A 20420-nucleotide genomic window follows, 5' to 3' on the forward strand; every position below is an offset into this window, starting at 1 on the left:
TACTACTCATTTTGTTTTCGATTCAATACCAAGTAATACAAAGGCTAATATCCAGATACTGATACAGATACAGGGAATTTTTTGTGATTTCTACAGTGAAAATAGTTTAAAAAAGGACATTCAAGCTGATATTTGAAAGCCTTTGCCTTAGTATGAAATAAACTGCCACTTAAGCTGTATGTTTAGGGAAAAACCCCTAATGATCTGCCACTACAGAACATTCACCATCGTTACTTTCACCATCTGTTTAATAATAGTGATGTATGTTCTGTTTAAGAGAACACCTAGTATCAATATCATCATGTAAGGATTGATTCTCAAAAAGAAACATCAGGTTTGGAAATACTGATATTTAAGTATCTTTAAGCACACCACTAATTGGTAATCATAACTGAATTCTTAAAATATAAATATGCAAATAAATATAACATTTCAAGTTTGACTTGTTACACATTTTCTATGTCAAATTTCATCAATTTTTTTTTGTTATGGGGATTAATCACATTTTAACAGGTTTAAACTGAATTTCTGATATGAAGAAACAGTGGATTAAAAGCTAAAAGAGGCTGCATTGAGTGTGTTTACATGCACTCGATAATTCAAACATAATCCATAACACAATCTCTGATTTCTGCAGTTACTTGATTATTCAAATGGTCATGTAAACAGCACACTGTGATTTCTTAGATCAGAGTAAGGTCTAGAAAACTGATTAAGAAATCTGATCAAGAGGCTGGATTTTAACTTTTTTTAGTAATCAGATTTCTCAGGGCAGGTAAACTCTTACTCTGATTTCTTTCGGATTTCTCAGTCTGCGCATGTGTGAAAACAGACTGCGGTACCAGAAATAAGTGAGCAGCGTCGCCGCGAGACACAGCAAAACACTTTTGGAGCGGCTGAAACCGACTACTTCATCTTCTGGTGCAACGTTAAAAAAAAAGCCGCAGCATGAAGTTTGAGTTCTACATTAGTTTTACGTCACGTCTTCTTCTGTGAGTTTATTGGCTGGTTGTAAAGCAGAAATCTGATTACTGTCTGACTCACGTAGACCCGGAGTTTCCCCATTATCTGATTACTTCAGTGCATGAAAACGCGTTGATCAGATTGCTGACAAAATCTGATTTTCTGTAGTTATCGGATTATTAAGTGCATGTAAACACACTCAATAATATTTGCTATACACTCCTTGGCCACTTATACATATTTTATATTGCACTGCAACTTTGTTTATTTGTCCACAAATATTGCACATTGCACTGTAACTTTTTTTATGCATCCATAAATGTCATATTGCACAACTGTTAACGTGGGTTATCGTTACAGTACATAGTCACTGTTCATTCCCTTGAGGGAAAATACACCACTGCATTGTCAACTGCATAGTATTTATGCAATTTACTTCTTGTTTTTGTACGGCACACTATTTTTTTACTGTTTTAGTAAATTATTATTTATCTTTACTTTCTATTTATGTATCTGTAAACAGTGTACGGCAATACTTTGCTCTTGTTTTGCTCTTTACTGCACTTTGTACTGGTGCAATAGAAGAATCTCCCTCTGGGATTAATAAAGTGATCTATCTGTTTTAAGTAGAAACTCCTCACAGTTTCACCTGTACAGTTTGTGTTACTCATCCTCTAAACCTTTATCAACAGTCACTGTTAGGCCTGTAACAGCGGTTAACATTCACATCTCACAAGCTCTTTCAATCAGCTGGTAAACAGCAGCTTTAGCGTTATGAATATAAAATATTCTGCACAAAACTTGCAAAATACATTTATGCCTTTATTTATAAACACATCATGAACAGTCATGTCAAGATTTAAAAAAAAAACATACAGTAAAACCTGGAAACTGGAATATTACATTTAAAAACTCTAATAATTTGCTGGTAGAAGACGCTGTGAAATCACACTTTCCTTTGCACAAACTCTAGATATTCTGATATAATAACTGGAGAGTTTTATGTATACAGCATCTTTCATTTACATCAATTTAGACTTTAAAACCTTTAATATTAAGACATTTTATGACCTTAACATTTTAAAATGTGTCCTAAAATGTTGGTTATGTCTCGACTGAGTACTGCCAAGACACGCAGTGTGAGGTAAAACTCCCTAAGAGCATGAGGAGGAACCACTGAGAGAAACAAAGACTCAAAAGGAGAAACTCCCTGAGGGTGTGAGGTTAAAGGGGTGACGGTACAGTTAGAGGTAAAGCGGACAGAGTGACTCCTGTTATGTGTTTAGCTGGGTTTGACCCTTTTCGCTCCTTGTCTGTAATCCTCCTCAGTGAGTCGGTAGCCCCAGTGCTGGAGGGTCTGCCGGACCACCGGAGACACACTGGGGTCATCAAACCTTCGGCCGGACCGCACAACCTTGGTAATGAGGTTATTTCGCCAACGACCTTTGACCCCAGCACAGTTGGCCCATCGACTGATCTGCCGCACATCGTCTTCCGTGCGGCGACCCTCATAAAACCTGCAGGAGAGAAAACGAGTGATGCTGATAAGAGCCGGACAATATGATGTCACTTCATGGTCCACTTCAAGTCCACATCCTTGTATCTACACTCACTGTCCACTGTATCATCTTCACTGACCATACAGGAGCACTTTATAGTTCTACAGTTACAGACTGTAGTCCATCTGTTTCTCTGCACATTTTGTTACCCTGTTCTTCAGTGGTCAGGACCCCCATGGACCCTCACAGAGCAGGTACTATATGGGTGGTGGATCATTCTCAGCACTGCAGTGACACTGACGTGGTGGTGGTGTGTTAGTGTGTGTTGTGCTGGTCTGAGTGGATCAGACACAGCAGTGCTGCTGGAGTTTTTAAACACCTCAGTGTCACTGCTGGACTGAGAATGGTCCACCAACCAAAACTATCCAGCCAACAGCGTCCTGTGGGCAGCGTCCTGTGACCACTGATGAAGGACTAGAGGATGACCAACACAAACTGTGCAGCAGCAGATGAGCTATCGTCTCTGACTTTACATCTACAGGGTGGACTGACAAGGTAGGAGTGTCTAATAGAGTGGACAGTGAGTGGACACAGTGTTTAAAAACTCCAGCAGCCCTGCTGTGTCTGATCCACTCGCACCAGCACAACACACACTAACACACCACCACCACGTCAGTGCTAGTGCAGTGCTGAGATTGATCCAAAACACAAATAGTACCTGCTCTGTGGGGGTCCTGTGGGGGTCCTGAACACTGAACAACAGGGTAACAAAGTATGCAGAGAAACAGATGGACTACAGTCTTTAACTGTAGAACTACAAAGTGCTCCTGTATGGTCAGTGGTCACTGTCTGATAAGATGGTGTAGAAACAATTCTGACATCAGAATCAGATCAGTATTGGAAGACATTAGCTTAAAAATTGTATGGGCATCAGACAGATGTTCAGATTCGACCGGTGCTTAGGTGACCCTGGACTGCTGCACTGAAATACCTACATTTTATTCATTTGTAACTCTCAAAAATAAATATTATAATTCTCTATAATGCTAATCCAGTTCTCCTTCTACTCTGACAGACTGCTGAGAGAGTTCTGTGAGAATAGAGCTCAATAAGAAAAGATGAGATCTCACACTCTTCTTATGGAAATACTATTCAGCTGATACTGGGGTGAGATGAGTCAGTTCCACTCAGTGAGGGTTACCTGCAGTACCACTGGAACCAGCCATAAGGGTCCTGAGGCTTTATCCAGCCGCTGCTCTCCCACATCTCCAAACTGCCCCCACACTTCACTTTATAAGTGTTCACTTCCTCTCTGTACGTCGCTGAAGACACCTACGAAATGTATCACACAGTGGGTCACTGCACCGTCTCCACATACACGTATTTCTCAGGATGACACATCTAAAACATCTAATCCATGTGCTTTAGACTGTGACTGAAATGCCAATAATTATTAAAGTCAAACATGTTTTCAATGCTCATGAATCCTGTGTGAGACATTTTTATTATATTACGTCGTTCTGTTCCTCAACCCAGCATTAGCAACAAAGGCTTGCACTTTTGAACAGCTTAAACAGTTGCTACTTCAGTACACTAGGTGGCGCTGTGTGCCTTTTACCGTCAGGACTAAGAGGGAGAGTTAGGCCCAATCCCATTTCTTATTTTTACCCCTACCCCTTGTTTTCGAGTGTCTCCTTGCCCTTTGGAACAAGAATTACAAGAGGTAGTGGTTGAAATCTTCCCTCTGAAATGGGACCCTGAAATAAAAAGAGCATCACTTCATTAACAGCTACCAGCGCTGCTCTGTAGGCGACCCTGCCAGTCTGCAGTGACAGCAGAGGAGGGTAAAGTTCAGCTCCTCACTGCTGGGCTTTAGTTACATTTAGGGCATCATATGCCTTCAAGGGAGGGGGGGGGTGCAATTATGTATTACCACCCACCCCTAATTCTTCAGTGATATGAAGCTGAAGTCAGCCATTTGCAGATTACACCAAAATTCTTTGTTCTCTTTAGGGCTCAAAATACTATTCTCACATAAAATGGAGCATTAAGAAATGCATAACATTACTGACAATTAATTATGTTAATTATTTACATTGCATGCTACTGAATAGATAGATAGACAGATAGATAGATAGACAGATAGATAGATAGATAGATAGATAGATAGATAGATAGATCTTTGTCATTGTTTAAAAAAAACACAAGGACATAAATAAAATAGAAAATAAAGGTAAATAAGGCCAAAGACGTACAGATAAACACAATGAGATAGTATATACAGACATATTAGTGCAAAATGAAATGATATATAGTACAAGATGAAAAATCTCAGTCTTAGTCTTGGGGGGGGGGTTCTTATCAATCTGACAGCCTGTTGAAAGAAGCTGTTTTTTAATCTGTTAGTTTTTGCTCTGATTGATCTGAATCTCTTCCCGAGGGCAGGGGGGCAAACAGGTTATGTCCAGGGTGAGTGGGGTCCTTTGAAATAACGCTGGCTTTCATTTAAAGCCAGCCAGTGTAAATGTCTCTGAGGTGAGGTAGTGTTGTACACTCTGCCGCCCTCACCACCCGCTGTAGAACCTTTCTGTTCTCTTCTGTGCAGCTGGCAATCCACACCGCCCAGCAGTAGGTCAGCAGGCTCTGTATTGCTGACCGATAGAAGCTGGTCAGCAGGTGATTAGGGAAGTGATTATATGTATAGGAAGTTACAGTGTGGTAAACTATCACTCTGCTTTTAAAACTTTCAGTTTGAAAAGATTAACATCTAAACCGTGCAGACTAATTTGAATTGAAAGGGTCGAGAGACTCATTAACATCTAAAACATACAAGTAGAGTTTAACCCATTTTGCATTAGTTTGCATTGCTTAAAACAGAGTGATGAACGTTAGCTTACACGCGTCACTGTTAATCTTCCTTTAAAAACGTTTTGTTACCTGATTTATTTAAAATTCGAAGAGTTTGATATTGTTAAAAGAGATTAAATGCTTACTTGAGATATGTTAAAGGTCCAATGTTCCATATTTTCTAGTACTTTATTTTTTTGTGAATAAATATGATGTTTATATGGGTTTTTACAAAAACCAGCCATAATTCGTTTTTTTATGACCATTTTCCATCTTCTGTCTATCCCTAATAATTAAACAGGCTGTTTTGGTACTGTGCCTTTAAGACTGATATATGTAAATGGACTCTCTTCTGATTGGCTGCCCTGTCTTGTGTCTCTTACAAAAACCAGTCCATGATTAAACACTCTAACTACAGTATAAGTGGGCGGGGCTAGGCTGCTGTAGAGCGGGCAGATATATGCAAATGTCTTTGTTTTTGTGACATCACAAACACAGCTATTTCAAAACAGGCTGTTTTTGCAGCTTCATTTGCATATATAGAACATGGAAACATAATAATGTTTATATACTAGATAAAACAATTTTATTTTAAAAAAGATAAGTAAATTCAGTTTTACATGATTTGGTCCTTTTATTTAGGCTTTAGTTTTAATGTTATTGTATTGAATCAAATGGGCATTGCCACAGTATATAACAGCACACTTCATATACGTGTCAGAATCAAAATACTAGTATTATAACAATCCTAACTGCTCAGCCCCGAGGCCTTTTAAATGAAGCTGATCTGCAGTGCAATTCAGGAGATTTTCATTCATCATGAAAGCAGCAGTTCCCAGCACTGACAGAACCGCTCATGCTGAAGATTTGTGATGTACAACTGCAGAACGACTATCTGGGGGCATTTCATTCATTTATATACGACAGATAATACAATAAGTTTATATGTTCATCTCAGGCAGTGCTAAATCTGGAACCCCGTCTGCGGGACTGAGCTGCAGTTCTGGTTTCCTTTTTCTTTTGCAGAACAGAAAATAAAAATTCCAGGGAAGCAAACCCATTAAACAAGTACTTGTTTTGGCTTTCCACACAACTTGGCTTTGACCTTGCTGAACCCACAGCAGCACAGCAGACTGTCTGAACAGCTCAGATGTTGTGTGCCTGTGTGATGTGTAATAAAAGAGGTAATAAACCGGCTCCTCGCGAGCGCCAGATCTTACGGTTGGCATCACTTGACGTAATGGGTGACTGTGACCCCGATGACGCACTTACAGCAGAATCTCGCCTTGCATAACCTCAGCTCTGACATAAAGAACATGACAAGCTGTAGAGCTGTTTCATTTAAAGGGACGGTGAAAAATCTGTTACTCCAAATGTATTTAATCAGCCGAGACATGTTTGGTGTCTCAATGTGCTTCTTTAGTTTTTGCTCTGGAGCTACAAGGTTAATGTAGCAGGTAACGGAAGCACATGTGCTCCATATCAGCACTCTGTGGTTCTACTGGCTTAGGTTTAGGTTTAGAGCTTAGGTTCTGTGGCTGCTACTGTGTTCAGCTAGGCAATGTACTTCACTCCCATATTAATAGATAACACTATCATACAGTGTCAGAAAGTCTATTAGAGATCACTGAACAGCTCAGCACGGTTTAAGGAAAGTGTGTGGTGATTTAGTTAGGCCTGTGTCCGGTGCACCACAAAACCCTGAAAACAGCTGCCAGTGACGGCAGAAAGTAATTTACTGCAGGTTTAAAAAAAAATAATTGCTCGTTTATTGATTCGTCTTTTAAACCACAGCAAAACCCTAACATTCGCACAAGTGAACATAACTAAACTTTTAAACATGCCGACGTGACTGAGCTGCACGATGCCTTTAATTAGCTGTGCTTTGTGAATGATTCACCTGTAAGACGCGACAGAAGCTGAGAGACGAGAGACACACAGACCTTTAATTCAGTGTTTTCACTCCAGGCTTGGAGCCGCTGCACTGTACAGTTTAGGGTTTCTCTCTGCTGTTCACCTCGTTCAGCTCAAGAAGGGATTAATTAGCTAATAATATCAGGTATTTTAACCAGGAAACCACAGTTATGCAGTGCAGGGGTTTCAGGACTGGAGCTGAACTCTGAACTAACTGCACCAGCAAACTTACAGAATCACGTCTGTCGAAACACGACGTCGTTTTCCGACCCACGACATTCAGTCTGATATTTAACGTTTATGTTTCTCCATTCAAACGTCATTTAAATCAGAAACAGAGAGTAAAGTTATACCGGCTGTCTGCAGCTCCATTAGGGGGATGACTGTTTATCTCTCAGCTGATAACATTAGCTAAAGTTATCTAAAGGCCAGCATTGATCACATCTGTGTTAATTAGCTGATGTCTTTCCTCCTATGATGACAGTTTTTCTCCTCTTTATGTAACATCATCGGATCCTTTACCCACCCTGACGTGAAGAGCCGGTGGGCTTCTGTGCTTTTAAATGCTTTGAGAGTCTCCAGAACAGGGAGAGGGGCTGAGTATGAGATAAATATAAATGTCAGGAAAACACAAATTTGGTAGCTTTCCGCCGGTGTAAGTAGAACCAGGAGTTCAGGGGAAACTGTATAAATATAGTATATAAACTGTATTTTATCGACTTCGTCGAGGAAACGTTTTTATCTTCCAAAGTAAGGAGAGTAATTTTAGCCGTATTTCACCTCTAGTTATGTTCGTGCGGAGCAGCGGAGCCAGAAATACGGTCCCAAATATGGAGACCACAATAGAAAAATCACATGACTGAAACTCTAGGATATTTATACCACATTTATTGTACCTAGAACCAGAATGCGCTCTGTGCAGCAGGCAGATATCAGTCTGTATCTGTATAAGAACCCATCTTTGGTGCACTGTAACTCACAGACGTTTGCGTTTATTTTAATGGGTGTTATTGTTATCATTATGGTACAATACTGTACGTTACTATAACTAATTGAACTAGTGAAACTGTTGAATTACAGTAAAAGGCAGCATTTCTAAGATATTACATTTTTACCATCATTGAGAAAACATACTTTTGTTTCATACTTCAGCAGATGAAGCTGTTACTGCAAAGGTCTAGATTTAGACACAGAGATAGTACGATGCTAACAGGTGAGCTTGTTCGCTACATTAGCCTCGCAGCTCCAGCGTAAAAGAACGTCCATGTCTTGGTTGACTGACTACATTTTGGGTTAACGGGGTAACTGTGTTGGTATTTGACCAAATTATTCCTTTAAGATGAGAGACATACACACGCGTACGTATTCTGAGACTTAGCACCGTTGGATTCTGGACATTCGGACCCCGAAAACCTAAGAGAACCCTTAGGAGCTTCAGAACCCTTAGCGGTGGCATTAATAACCATGACAACCCTCAGGAGCTATCGCCATAGCAACAGTGAACATACTTCCCCAGGACGAGGAAGGGGAACCACGGAGAGAGGAGATCAAATTCTTCCTTCACTAATGAGCAGGATCTCCTTTGTCCTTTCCAAAGATCTCTAACAGCTGTGTAGCTGGCAGGGATCAAACCCACAGTCGGCCGAAATATGACGCGACCTGCTTTTTAGGCAGGAGCTGTAGTGACTTTGTTAGAGTTTTCATCACAATGGCTAATGTATATAAAGTCCACTAGGGGTGGGAATCGCTACAGGCCCGACAACATGATACCATCAAAATCACTGAGCCACAGTCTGATTCTCTTGGGCAGGAGAGCAAAGAAAAGAGTTTTTAATCACTATTTCTCATTTTCAGTGCCATCTACATTATCTGGTAACAGATGCTAGATTCTGACACATCGCTGTAGATGTGTTTATTCTTTTACTTTTCCAAATGCTCAGTTTTACAGCGGCATATAGTGATATACTGCGGTTTATTCCACTAAAAAAGTGGTGCGTCCATCAAATCCACACAAATGAAATATATGTCACATCAACCTAAGTACTTAAACACAGTCATTATGTTGCTGTAACATATTTCATCATGCAGAGCCAAAGCACACATTTGAATAAAGCAAATTTAAAGCAACCTTTAACCTTTTCAACCCCTTGAGACCACCGGTGGATCCAAAATGCACTTTGTCATGTTCTTCATAACTTTCATATTTCATAAGCTACATTCAAAAGGTGGGGGTCGTATGAGAGCTGGAACTGTCTTCTTTCCAGTCAAATAGATGGGTGATGTAATTTTAAACCCTTATCATAAAAGAAGCTGACTTTTTCTACTGAAAGTCGACCCATTTTTCCACAAATCTGGGCTATAAACTATAAACAGACGGCGTCTCTTCAGTGATCTGCTCTGTACAAATTATTTTTATAAAATAATACAAAAAGCGTTTTTGGCTTTCAGCAGTAAATTGTAAGCATATAGCAATATGTGTGATCATGAAACACTTTCTGCTAATTTGAGGGGAGCTTTTACAAATAAATTAATAAAATAAAAATTTACATTTATTAAATGCAGTTACTGAATAATTTGCCTTACGATTTGATCATGTAAATTCAGATGGAAAAACCAAAACATACCCTGGTCAATAAGATTAAGCAACTTTTTAAAAGTGAAAATTATTCCTCCAAAGTTTATACTTTCAGAACTGTACAGCAGACGAGTCAACATTAAAAACGTAATATATTTACATATTTAGCGAATGCTTTCATTTGTAAAGCAGACAAATAATCCTCAGCCCTACCACTTAGCCCTTAGCCCTCCGTTTAGCGCTTTCACGTCTAGGGGTAAGGGGTCCCGATTCTTGTTGAGATAGAGGGGTAGGGTGAAGTGTTAGGGCTACATGACCCTCTAAACGGAGGTTTTTCAGAGATTCCAAACAGAGAGTTATGAGAAAAAAAGAAAAATTAGCAAAATGGCTGAACAAGAGACCAAAGAAACCCACAAATGTGAAAATACTCCTAACCTAATACGAAAACGATAGCTAATACCGTTGTCTTGGTAGCTAGCTCACTAAATGTCCCGTTCCATCTTAAATAGTCCAGCAGTTACATTCTGGATTAGGCAAATTAGCCTAGTAGACCAACCAGGAAATCTGTTTGCAGCATGGAATGTTTAACTAGTATTTCCCCATGAATTAAATTACAAAAAACTAAAAAAGATCCTGTTTTTAAGTTTGTATATGGTTTTCTATTCAATTTTCACTGATTTTCATTCCTTTTTGTATCTGTGTATTTTGCTACATGACGCACGAGGAAGAAATCGGCGTCCGGTCTATTATCTAAATACCGCGACGCTTCAGTGCGGCGTCTGAGACACTTTGAGCGCCAAAATGAAAAGCATGACTTTCCGTGACACTCATGCCACGCAGACACTGTATGTGTGAATCAGGCCTTAGAGATGATGGGAAAAAGGTCACGGTACTTTTGCAGTGTTCATTGGCACTAATTTCAGGTTAGGAGCTGCACTGACATGATGGTGCATGCACATTTAAAAAAACACATGAATTACGAACTGAGCGTTCTCAATAAGGTCGCATGGCCTCGATTCAAGTATGTATCAATCTAGGACCACATATGAAAGTGGCTCAGATCAGACTAAAAAGATCAGATTTGTGTGTCCACACTTCTCTGAAAACACCAAATCTCAGCCCAGTAATGTGAACACAGCCTTAGAAATATCAGGTGAAGCTGCATCGTTTGACTATATTGCAGCGACAGTATTTCAAAGTGTCCATGATAACACTACTGTACTGATTTAGTATTGCTGTATTCTGAACTACTGAATACTGGCACATCTACTGCGTAACTAACTAATGCTATCTAACCCTGCTAACTGTCCCACAGCTGACTGCACATCTTTTCCTCCCTCTCTATGTAGAGGGATAAATGCACACAGTGCCACCTAGTGCTGAATGATTAATTGTTTCTTTTTTTCTTGTAATCAAAATTTATCACAGAGCAATTATTTAAAAATGTCTCGAGTTTTAAGTGTGAAAATTTTACCCAACAACACAGAGCTTGTGAACTGCCTGTAGATAAGTTAGCCCAATCAGACGGCAGTCTTGCACACTACATTCAGGGTTCAAGTCTAAGCCAGAAAAGGTGGATATTCTGGGCTTCCTGGCCAAAAAAACAGGCCTGAACCTTAAATTATAGAAAGTAATCCAAATTTAAATCACAGGTCACAATATTACTCAGAAAAACTGCAATTAGATATTTTGCCTGAGTGGTTCAGCCCTAGCGCCACCTAGTGTACTAAAGTAGCAGCTGTTTAAAATTCCCATGGCTGCAGCTAATACCGGACTGAAAATGTGAAAACAGCAGGAAAAAAACAGAGAAAAAGAAATCTCCATTCAGAGAAATGACATGTTAGGTGACTTTACTTGTTTGGGGATGTCGAGTCCTTGGAGCCAGTCTTGAGGAAGCTCTTTCCACACATCCTTATAGTGCTGCTCTGTAACACACAGTAGCTTGATTTAGATCATTCTCATTATTTTTTTATTGCTAATGCCTGCTCTGCTGTAGTGGGCTGAGGCATTGACACTCTCAGCCTCTGCTACTGTCATAAATTAACTTATAAAGAGCCCTTATCCTATAGTTTTCTTGTACCTTTGGTCTGTGTACCATATTTATCTTTATATGATTATTTTTCAACCTCTCTTTTTCCCTTTATAGAATCCTTCAGACTTAAACAGGCTGTGTATGTTACTGTGCCTTTAAGACTGACTATCATCAGCATGAATGGGCTAAAATGGAGTTAACATGCAGAGACTGAATAAGCAGACGTATGTAAATGTGCTGGTTTTGAGAAATCACAAAAACGAAGAATTCAAAACAGGCTGTTTTTGCAGTTTAGTTCCCATAGCTGGACTGTCTGGACTGAGTGAACAGTCCATCTGAGACTACATATATATTTATTTTTATATACTAACGCAGACTGCAAAAAAGCAAAGAAGGTTTATTTATTGGCCCCTTTAACTTTTCAGTTTCTCCAAACAAAAATCACTAAGTCTCCAGCACATATGCATCATATAGATCTGCCTTTTGGAGCTGAGAAGTGAAGCAGAGTCAGGATCTCAGCCAGAATAAGTTTGAAACTATGGCTTACTGGTGATGCTAGAGTAGATGGGTCTGAAGTAGGTTCCACCAAAACTGCCTGCCTGCAGCACCTCCTTTGGGCTCATATTGGGCTGGAACTCTGGGTGATCTGAAAGCAAGAGAAGGAAAGTTTGTTATAATTTGATTTATAGCATGGATAGTTCTGGTCCTAAAATCCGAGGGGCAAAATAAAACATTAAAAATGTCCCTTGAGTGTCTGACACGCTTGAAATGTTCATGTTTCAGTCAGAAGTCAAGTCAAACCCAGACTGAACCCCAAACGGCTCTGTACTCCCTAAATAGTGTTCTAGCTATGAAAGTTTAGAAATTCTAGCCTCTACAGTGTGGATGTGTCTGAATCCCAAATGACTGTTTCTTAGCTGTATTTTACTCTGTTGGGCTGCAGGATCCAGTATTTAAACTCCTACGTAGTGCACTATGTAGGGAGCAGAGAGCTATTTGAGATTCAGCCCCAGCACAAGACGAGAGGCGCCGTTGGACTGGTGCTAAATAAGACCCGCGGTGGTAATTTGGTGACCAAAAAGTACTTATAAAGCAAAACCTTTCACTTTACACACTGCTGTATTATCATATGTTCATTGTTATACAACAAAAAGTTAAGAAGTTCATGAAATGACTGCAATATACACCATGGTTGCTTGGCAACAACAATAATGTTGATTATTATTAACAATAACTTAAATTATTTCTGAAAAAGTGTGCATTTCATCATATTTTATGTTGGCCGCAGTTTTATAAAAGCAATAAGCCACTTGTGTTACTGCGATTTTATCACAGGGAAGGGAGTTTCACTCCATTTTGGTCGTGCCTAACAACACCCTATTCTGTGATAAAACTGCAGTAACGCACAGCCTCGCATGGCTTATTGCTTTATTGACTCATTTCTCACTTATAGCTCATTGAAACAAGTGGAGAAAGTGCGGAAAGTGAAGACTCTAAACTGTCAATACATACCATGTTTATGTTTGCAAGTAGAAGAAAAGATAATTTATTTTGATTTGAATTTGACAAAAATATATTGTTGAAAAAATATTGTTCAATTTTTTTACATTTTTGTCAAATCTTAATACCTAAACAAATATAAGACAGAACTGAATACTTTACAGTCAAATTTACAGAATGTAAACTGAATGTAAATGTAATAATGTAACTATGTAATTAATTTGGTAACTTTCATACTATTCAAAAGTCAGAGACCCTGACTGTGGGGTGGTCAGTCCATTGTTCAGCTTCTTTGTTTGATGTGTCCGTCTCCTTTTCTCAGTGAGGTTCTTCTTGACAGCTACACATCCTTTCAGACCCACAGCGCTGAGTCGTCTTCTCACAGTGGAAGGATGGACAGAAACACCTGTGGAAGTTTTCAGATCTGAAGCAGCTTGATTTTCTCCTCTCTCTCAAACATGAAAGCTTTAAGTGCTGTTTATCTGATGGGGCAGTTTGGGGATCTACCAGGTCTTCCAGGTGGTTGTTAGGAGACTAATTTTCTCTGTAGCTTTTAATAATTTTTTGAACACCAGTTTTGGAAACTCCTGTTTTTTTTCCATAGAACTTGTCCTTGGCTGTTCTTAGTAGAAATTAAATACATTCTGGTTGGTCTGATTTTTGTTTTGATTTCTGTATGTAATTAAATAAATACAAAATTAGTACTGGCTAAAAATATATTTGACAAATCTGACATTGTTTGATTGGACTGTTTTGTTCCATTTTCTTCTATTAGGCATGTTCACATTTGGTAGGTGTAGTTCTTTTTAAATGCATCCCAGTGAGAAACTGCCACTGGAACCCAATAATGGGGGACAAGACTCCTGAGGAAGGCACCAATCTGTGTCTGCAGAGCTTCTCTGGTTCCTGCAGCAGATAAATCCATGACACTGTTTCGACACGTGCATATATTTTATCATTTCTTTGTGAGGTTTGCAATGGTAATTACAGAACAGATGGGTTCAGGACGTTGTAAAATGCTCGATATTGACATATAATCGCCCACATCAGCTTTATGGATGTATTAATGTACCACATTTTCACTGTTTACAAAAGCAGAAAGACACTCAAGGATATGCTACAGCTGTTTCACCCAGCTTAGCATCATGGGAAAATGCACATCCTCCTTCATTCATCACAAGACAGGCATAAAAGCCACAAGCTCAGTCTGGCCAGAGTACAGCATGATTCAGAAAGTTTGTTCTCCCAGTTATTGCCTCCAAATGTTCGTCATAAATCTGCCCAGTCAGGTGTGATTTTGTGTCCATGTGACTTCTGTTTACATCTGTTGGTTAGACGTTAAATGTCAGTGTGAACGCTCAGCGAACCTGAACTACAATGCAGCTATTTATCTTTTTCTGCTTTGGTCCAGACCAAAGAAACCAAACAACACACCCTTAAGCTGTTTTCACACAACCTTTTTTGTTTTTTTACCTTGTTTGGCTGATTTCACACCTAGTTTGTTTGCCTAAGAGTTTGGGTTTGTGTATCTTCTTCATTTGGTTTGGTTGATTTCACACTGCAACAGGTAAATTATACACGTGAGTGGTTGCTTATTGATGAGAATTTTTGCAGGGATACTCTGTTACCACCAATTGAGCCACTCTGCATGAAAATAGAGGCACTTTATGTCTTTATCACAGTCAAAGCAATAATAATAAACGTTACTTGATATCTGCTTCTTTACAATTGGTCAATTTACGGTACGCTCCATGTTCCGAGTGCCAAAATCAAAGCCACTACTTCGCTATTATTTCATAAAAGTCAGTACAGCGCCAACATGCTGCTAGAAGAAGCAGAAAAGCATGATTTGACATTTTTTCCCTCATTTGTTGCAGACCAGTCGCCTCACAGCAAGAAGGGCCTGGGTTTGATTCCCCGGCCGGGTGACCAGCGTCCTTTCTGTGCGGGGTTTGTATGTTCTCCCCGTGTCTGTGTGGATTTCCTCCCACAGTCCAAAGACACCTGGACAGTCAGGACAACTGGACATGCTAAATCACACCCTAGGTGTGAATATGTCTGGACTGGCAACCTGTCCCGGGTGTTTCCTGCCTTCTGCCCTATGACCACTGCTAGGATAGGAGGATAAGTGGCTTAGAAAGTGTTTGTGTGGTGCCACATCAAATCATGCTTCTCTGCTTGTTCTAGCAGTACGTCAGCACTGTAACGTCTACATAATCTGCCTGTTTTATAAAATAATAGCAAAGCAGTGTCACATGGAACATGTGCGTATCGCCTCAGCGGTTCCTAGGCGACTCACGGTGCAAAATATGGAGCTTTGAAATCAGATTAATCTTTTTGAATCACCCTGTAAATAATAGTTTATAGTATTATTATTGCTTTGACTGTGATACACATAGACATCAAGCATCTCTATTTTCATGCGAAGTGGCCCAAATGGTGGTAAATGTGAGAGCAACAGAGCGTACCCTGCTAAAATTCTCACAAATAAGCAAGTATGCACACTTATAATTTACCTGTTGTAGTGTGAAACTAAAACATCACAAAAACGTGATCCCACCAGCAGCAAACTGGGCTGATTTGTTTGGAGCGCACTTGAGTGTTCACACCTGTCAAACTAAAGAAAAAAGTCAGATACTAAACACGTAAGGTGTGAAAGCGCTCTTAGCTCACGTTCCTGGTCATATTAAGCACTTTTAATCACAATTCAACAACACTTAAAAGTCGACAAGTCTTGTTTTTTCTGTAACCTTCCATCATTAATGGAAGAACTTTTGCCCTGCCTTCACTTCTACTGCTGCACTTCTCTCCTGCAACAGCACTTTATCATTCAAATTAGATTTTTATTTAAATTTATTGTTTTAATCATGTTTTAATTTCCATTCTCCTTTATTCAAATTTCCTCTTTTGTAAAGCACTTTGAATGACCACAGTGTATGAAAGGTTCTCTATAAATTACTACCGCCTCAAAAACGTTCTTTTTGATGACGTCATTGTGCACCAGGGGGCGGGGCAAAATAATATTACCAGACATCATGTTTTACCTCCACCTCCCACCACCATTACCTATCATGGAGAGAAAACACTCAGCTAGCTCAGAGACTCTCCCTGATACAGAGCGTCACGTATGGAATGAGAATGAGCAATGATTTCCCAACCACTGACTTTCTAATTACACCAAAAGGAAACGCTCTATTCGGACTGGATTAATCAGCAGGATGTCAGAAAAAATCCAAAGTCTCCTCAGTGATAAAGCTCTTTTTTTGCGGTGTGATTTCAACGATCTTGGATGTTTGCGTCACACACAGTCATATGATGGTGAAAAGCTGATATTGTGCCTGTTAAGTAACGTTTGGATGATATTCTGTAGCTGCATGTGAATACAAAGTTCTTTATACATGCAGCTGCCATTATAATCACCCCTTTAATCAGCCTGGGAGATCTTGCTTCTCTGATAAGACTTTCTTGTTTCTCCTCCTACTAATAATGCTCTCCCAGTGTAGAGAGGATAGAAGCAAAATTACTAACTAGAAGACTAAACATAGTGAGTTGCAGAGGTCAGAAAACTGTTTTTTTCAACACAATCTGCCCTGAAAAGCGCAAAATAGAGAGATTTGTATTTAGCAGACATTTTTTGTATTCACATGCAGCTAAGTTTGGTAAAAAACAGCAGGTAAATCAGCCTATAATTTTCTCAGGGAAGCAAAATCACAGAAGAGCAGCTGTAATAAGAGAAAATTACCCAGAGGACCTCAAGTACATTTAATCTCAACTGAATATGGCTTTACACCATATTATATATGTTAACCAGACAGAAACTACATCTCAAACTATTTGTTTAGCTTTTATGTATTTTGAACTGTTTACACTTTTGAGCAGTTAATGAGATACTAAAGGAATAAGCCACGAGAGGCTGTGTGTCACTGTGATTTTACTACAGGGAAGGGTGTTGTTAGGCACGACGCAAAGTGGAGTAAAACTCCCTTCTCTGTGATAAAATCACTGTGACGCACGGCCTCAAGTGGCTTATTGCTTTTATAAAACGGCGGCCAGCATAGAATATGACAAAACACTGAATTTTTCAGAAAATAATTCAAGTTATTTTCAATAATAATTGACAAACAAGTATTCTGCCAAGAAATGTAGTTCCTTTAGTGTACGGTATTGTTGCCAAGCAACCATGGACCGCTGAATGAGGAGAACGTTCGGCCGCCCATTGCTGTATATTCCAGTCGTTTCATGAATTTTTAAACTTTCTGTTGTATTACAATGAACATATAATAACACAGCACTGTTTAATGCAAACACTTTTGCTTTAGAAGTACTGTTTGGTCACCAAATTACCACCGCGAGTCTTATTTAGCACCAATCCAGCAGCGCCGCTCTTCTCAAACTGGGGCTGAATCTCAAACGGCTCTCTGCTCCCTACATAGTGCACTACGCAGGAGTTTAAATACTGGATCCTGCAGCCCAACAGAGCAAAATACAGCTAAGAAATAGTCATTTGGGATTCAGACACATCCACACTTGATAAATGATGCACTGTTTGGCTGTAGAGGCAAGAATTTCTAAACTTTCATAGCTAGTACACTATTTAGGGAGTACAGAGCCGTTTGGGATTCAGTCTGGGTTTGACGCGACTTCTGACTAAAACATATGAAGCATGCAAGACATTGAAGACACATTTTTAGTCTTTTATACTGGGGTTTTACAGTTAATTATACTGTAAGTGCTTTAATTCAAGCCTGTGACATTAATGATGGAGTTGTTTAGGCTGTTGGCTCTTTTAGCCTGTTAGCTAGCTGACCAGCCTGGTTCTAGTTAAGACCATAAGCTGCCAGCCCCTCAGTTTATACATAAAAACGAGTTCTTACTCCATCAGTACTCGGTGCTCCATGTGAGCAGCATTACAGTCAAAGATTATTCTATTAACAGCTCAAGGGTTTTTTCATGCCGTGGTGCAGTGATACAGAGTTCAGTCGCTGTGAGGTGGTCATAAGTGTGGGTATATCGTGGATTTTACAATCCATTTTAAAATCAGATTTTAGGACCGGAACCATCCGTTGTATAAAACACAGTTAAGTGAGGTTTTGTTTGCTACCTTCAAAAACAAGCTGTCCTTTTTTGTTTCTTTTCACTTCAGAGGCACTTTTGGATCCACCAGAACGTTTCCTGTTGTTCTCCTGGGTGGTCTTGTGCACACTTTTCTTCCCACCAGCTTTTCCCTTCACTCCTTTAATGCTTCCACTTGACCTGGATGCACCTTTAAGCCTGGAAGCTGAAATAAAGACCAATTAAAGAAAGAGAAAAAACAGAAAAACGTGGAAAATAGAAAGATCAAATCAGATAAACGCTGACAAACTCCCAACTCGGCTGGTGTAAACATCCTACATGTGATTTCACTCTCTGAACATTTCAAAACCAAGTATTGCACTCAGAACAGTGAGGGGTTTAAACTCTGTTTTGGTGCAGGTGGGCTTTTTAAAGAGCAGCGCAGTGATAACATCATTATCGGTTAAATCTACAGGTCCTGCTGGAGGCCGCGCTCAAAGGGATACTTTGGCCCAGCATCTTTTTGGAAGTTCAAGGATGCTTTTATGTGACATCAAACAGTGGATGAGAAGCTAAACAGCACAGCCACAGATATCGATCTAGCCCAGTTTAATCTGGCTGTATTTCATACACTTCAGCTGTTCATTCTCCCCCTCATTAACTTTTAGAAAGGAAACTGTTTTTCAGGAAAAGGTTTTAATGCTCTGCTACAGTGGTTCTCAAACCACGGCAATCCAAATGTTAAGAAGAGCCATTTATGTCCTTTCAAAATCAAACCACTTTGGGAGCCACAACATTTTATGTCCATTTTATCATCTTGGCTGTAAATATGTCTCAGTATGTGCTGATGTACTAGTTAGACAAAAAAATAAATTATAAACGAATAATACTTTGCTCTGCTTTAAGCTTTAGCTCAGCTATAGCTGCTTTTCTCGCATCTCCAGCAGGAAACTTTTCCGCATAAGTAGAACAGTTTCTTGTAAAATGCCTCTCAATAGCCACGTTTACATGCAGCCTGATAATCCGTTAATAATCCGACTAATAGCTCAATCGGAATAGAACACGTCCATGTAAACACCTCAATCGGAATAGACTAGTCCGATTGAGGCCATTCGGAATACAATTTCTATCCGATTGAACGAGGTGGGTAAACTTCTAAATAATCCGTTGAATAGAAGAATAATAGCCATGTAAACGCCTGAATCCGATTACATTCCAATCGGAACGTGTAAGTATGTTCTGCGCATGTGCGTCGCGTCATGGCGAAAGTTTGTACCGTTCAGCATGGCGGAGCAGAAACGGGTCTGCAGAGGAGACGAAATTTATGCTCTGATCTTTAAAAGACGGCGGTGGGACGGACGACCAGCTTATGAGTCTCAGAACACGACGTCTTCCTCTCGCCACTTCCTTTATAAGCACATGTGAAGCACTTTTTTTCTCAGTCTGACATCATTTTAAAGTAATTACAACACAAGCGCGTCAACTGGAAACTCATATCACGCGGACTGGACCTCACGTGATGTTCGCTGTCATGGTAACGTTTACTCTAAACGCTACTCCACGCATGCGCGTCATTTTGCATCGGATTACTTGCAGTGAGCATGTAAACGAAGATTTTCCATCAAATCGTTGAATAGAGTGCATATAAACACCTCAGTCTGAATCTGTAATCCGATTGTATTCAATCGGATTGGCAAAAATCTTTGCATGTAAACATAGCCATTGTTTGACTTTTTACGAAGCTGAAGTCGCTTCTCATTCACCAGCTTCTTGTTCAAATTTTCTCGAGAATATTTTATACTGTTCTGTGTTTAAAAAATTACTACATTTTCTCTATCAAAAAAAAATCATTAAGCATTTACAAACTATGATTTTGCACAAAAGCTCTATAGAAACCCATAGAATGTGTAGAGAGGAGAACTGCCACTCAGTAATGGCTTCTGGGATTCTCAAACGCTAGAGGGCGCTGCTGGGTGAGTCCAAAATGAATGGATTAATATAGAACAAAATAATAATTCTTAAATGCTTAAATATGTTT

General features: G+C 39.6%; 1 protein-coding gene across 1 annotated transcript in view; it reads right to left on the reverse strand.

Moving 5' to 3' along the window:
* Positions 1–1849: 1849 nt before the first annotated feature.
* The window catches only part of zgc:113208 (uncharacterized protein LOC550591 homolog), a 20260-nt gene continuing 1689 nt past the window's right edge, over positions 1850–20420 (reverse strand). Inside the window, exons 2-6 of the mRNA XM_036580928.1 lie at positions 18432–18608; positions 12378–12476; positions 11653–11723; positions 3664–3794; positions 1850–2480 (exon numbers count right to left, since the gene is read on the reverse strand). Of these exons, the coding sequence (XP_036436821.1) occupies positions 2246–2480; positions 3664–3794; positions 11653–11723; positions 12378–12476; positions 18432–18608 (713 nt within the window). The 3' untranslated portion in view covers positions 1850–2245. The remainder of the gene's footprint in view (positions 2481–3663; positions 3795–11652; positions 11724–12377; positions 12477–18431; positions 18609–20420) is intronic.

This window comes from Colossoma macropomum, unplaced genomic scaffold, assembly GCF_904425465.1.
Source record: "Colossoma macropomum unplaced genomic scaffold, Colossoma_macropomum, whole genome shotgun sequence".
NCBI lineage: Eukaryota > Metazoa > Chordata > Actinopteri > Characiformes > Serrasalmidae > Colossoma > Colossoma macropomum.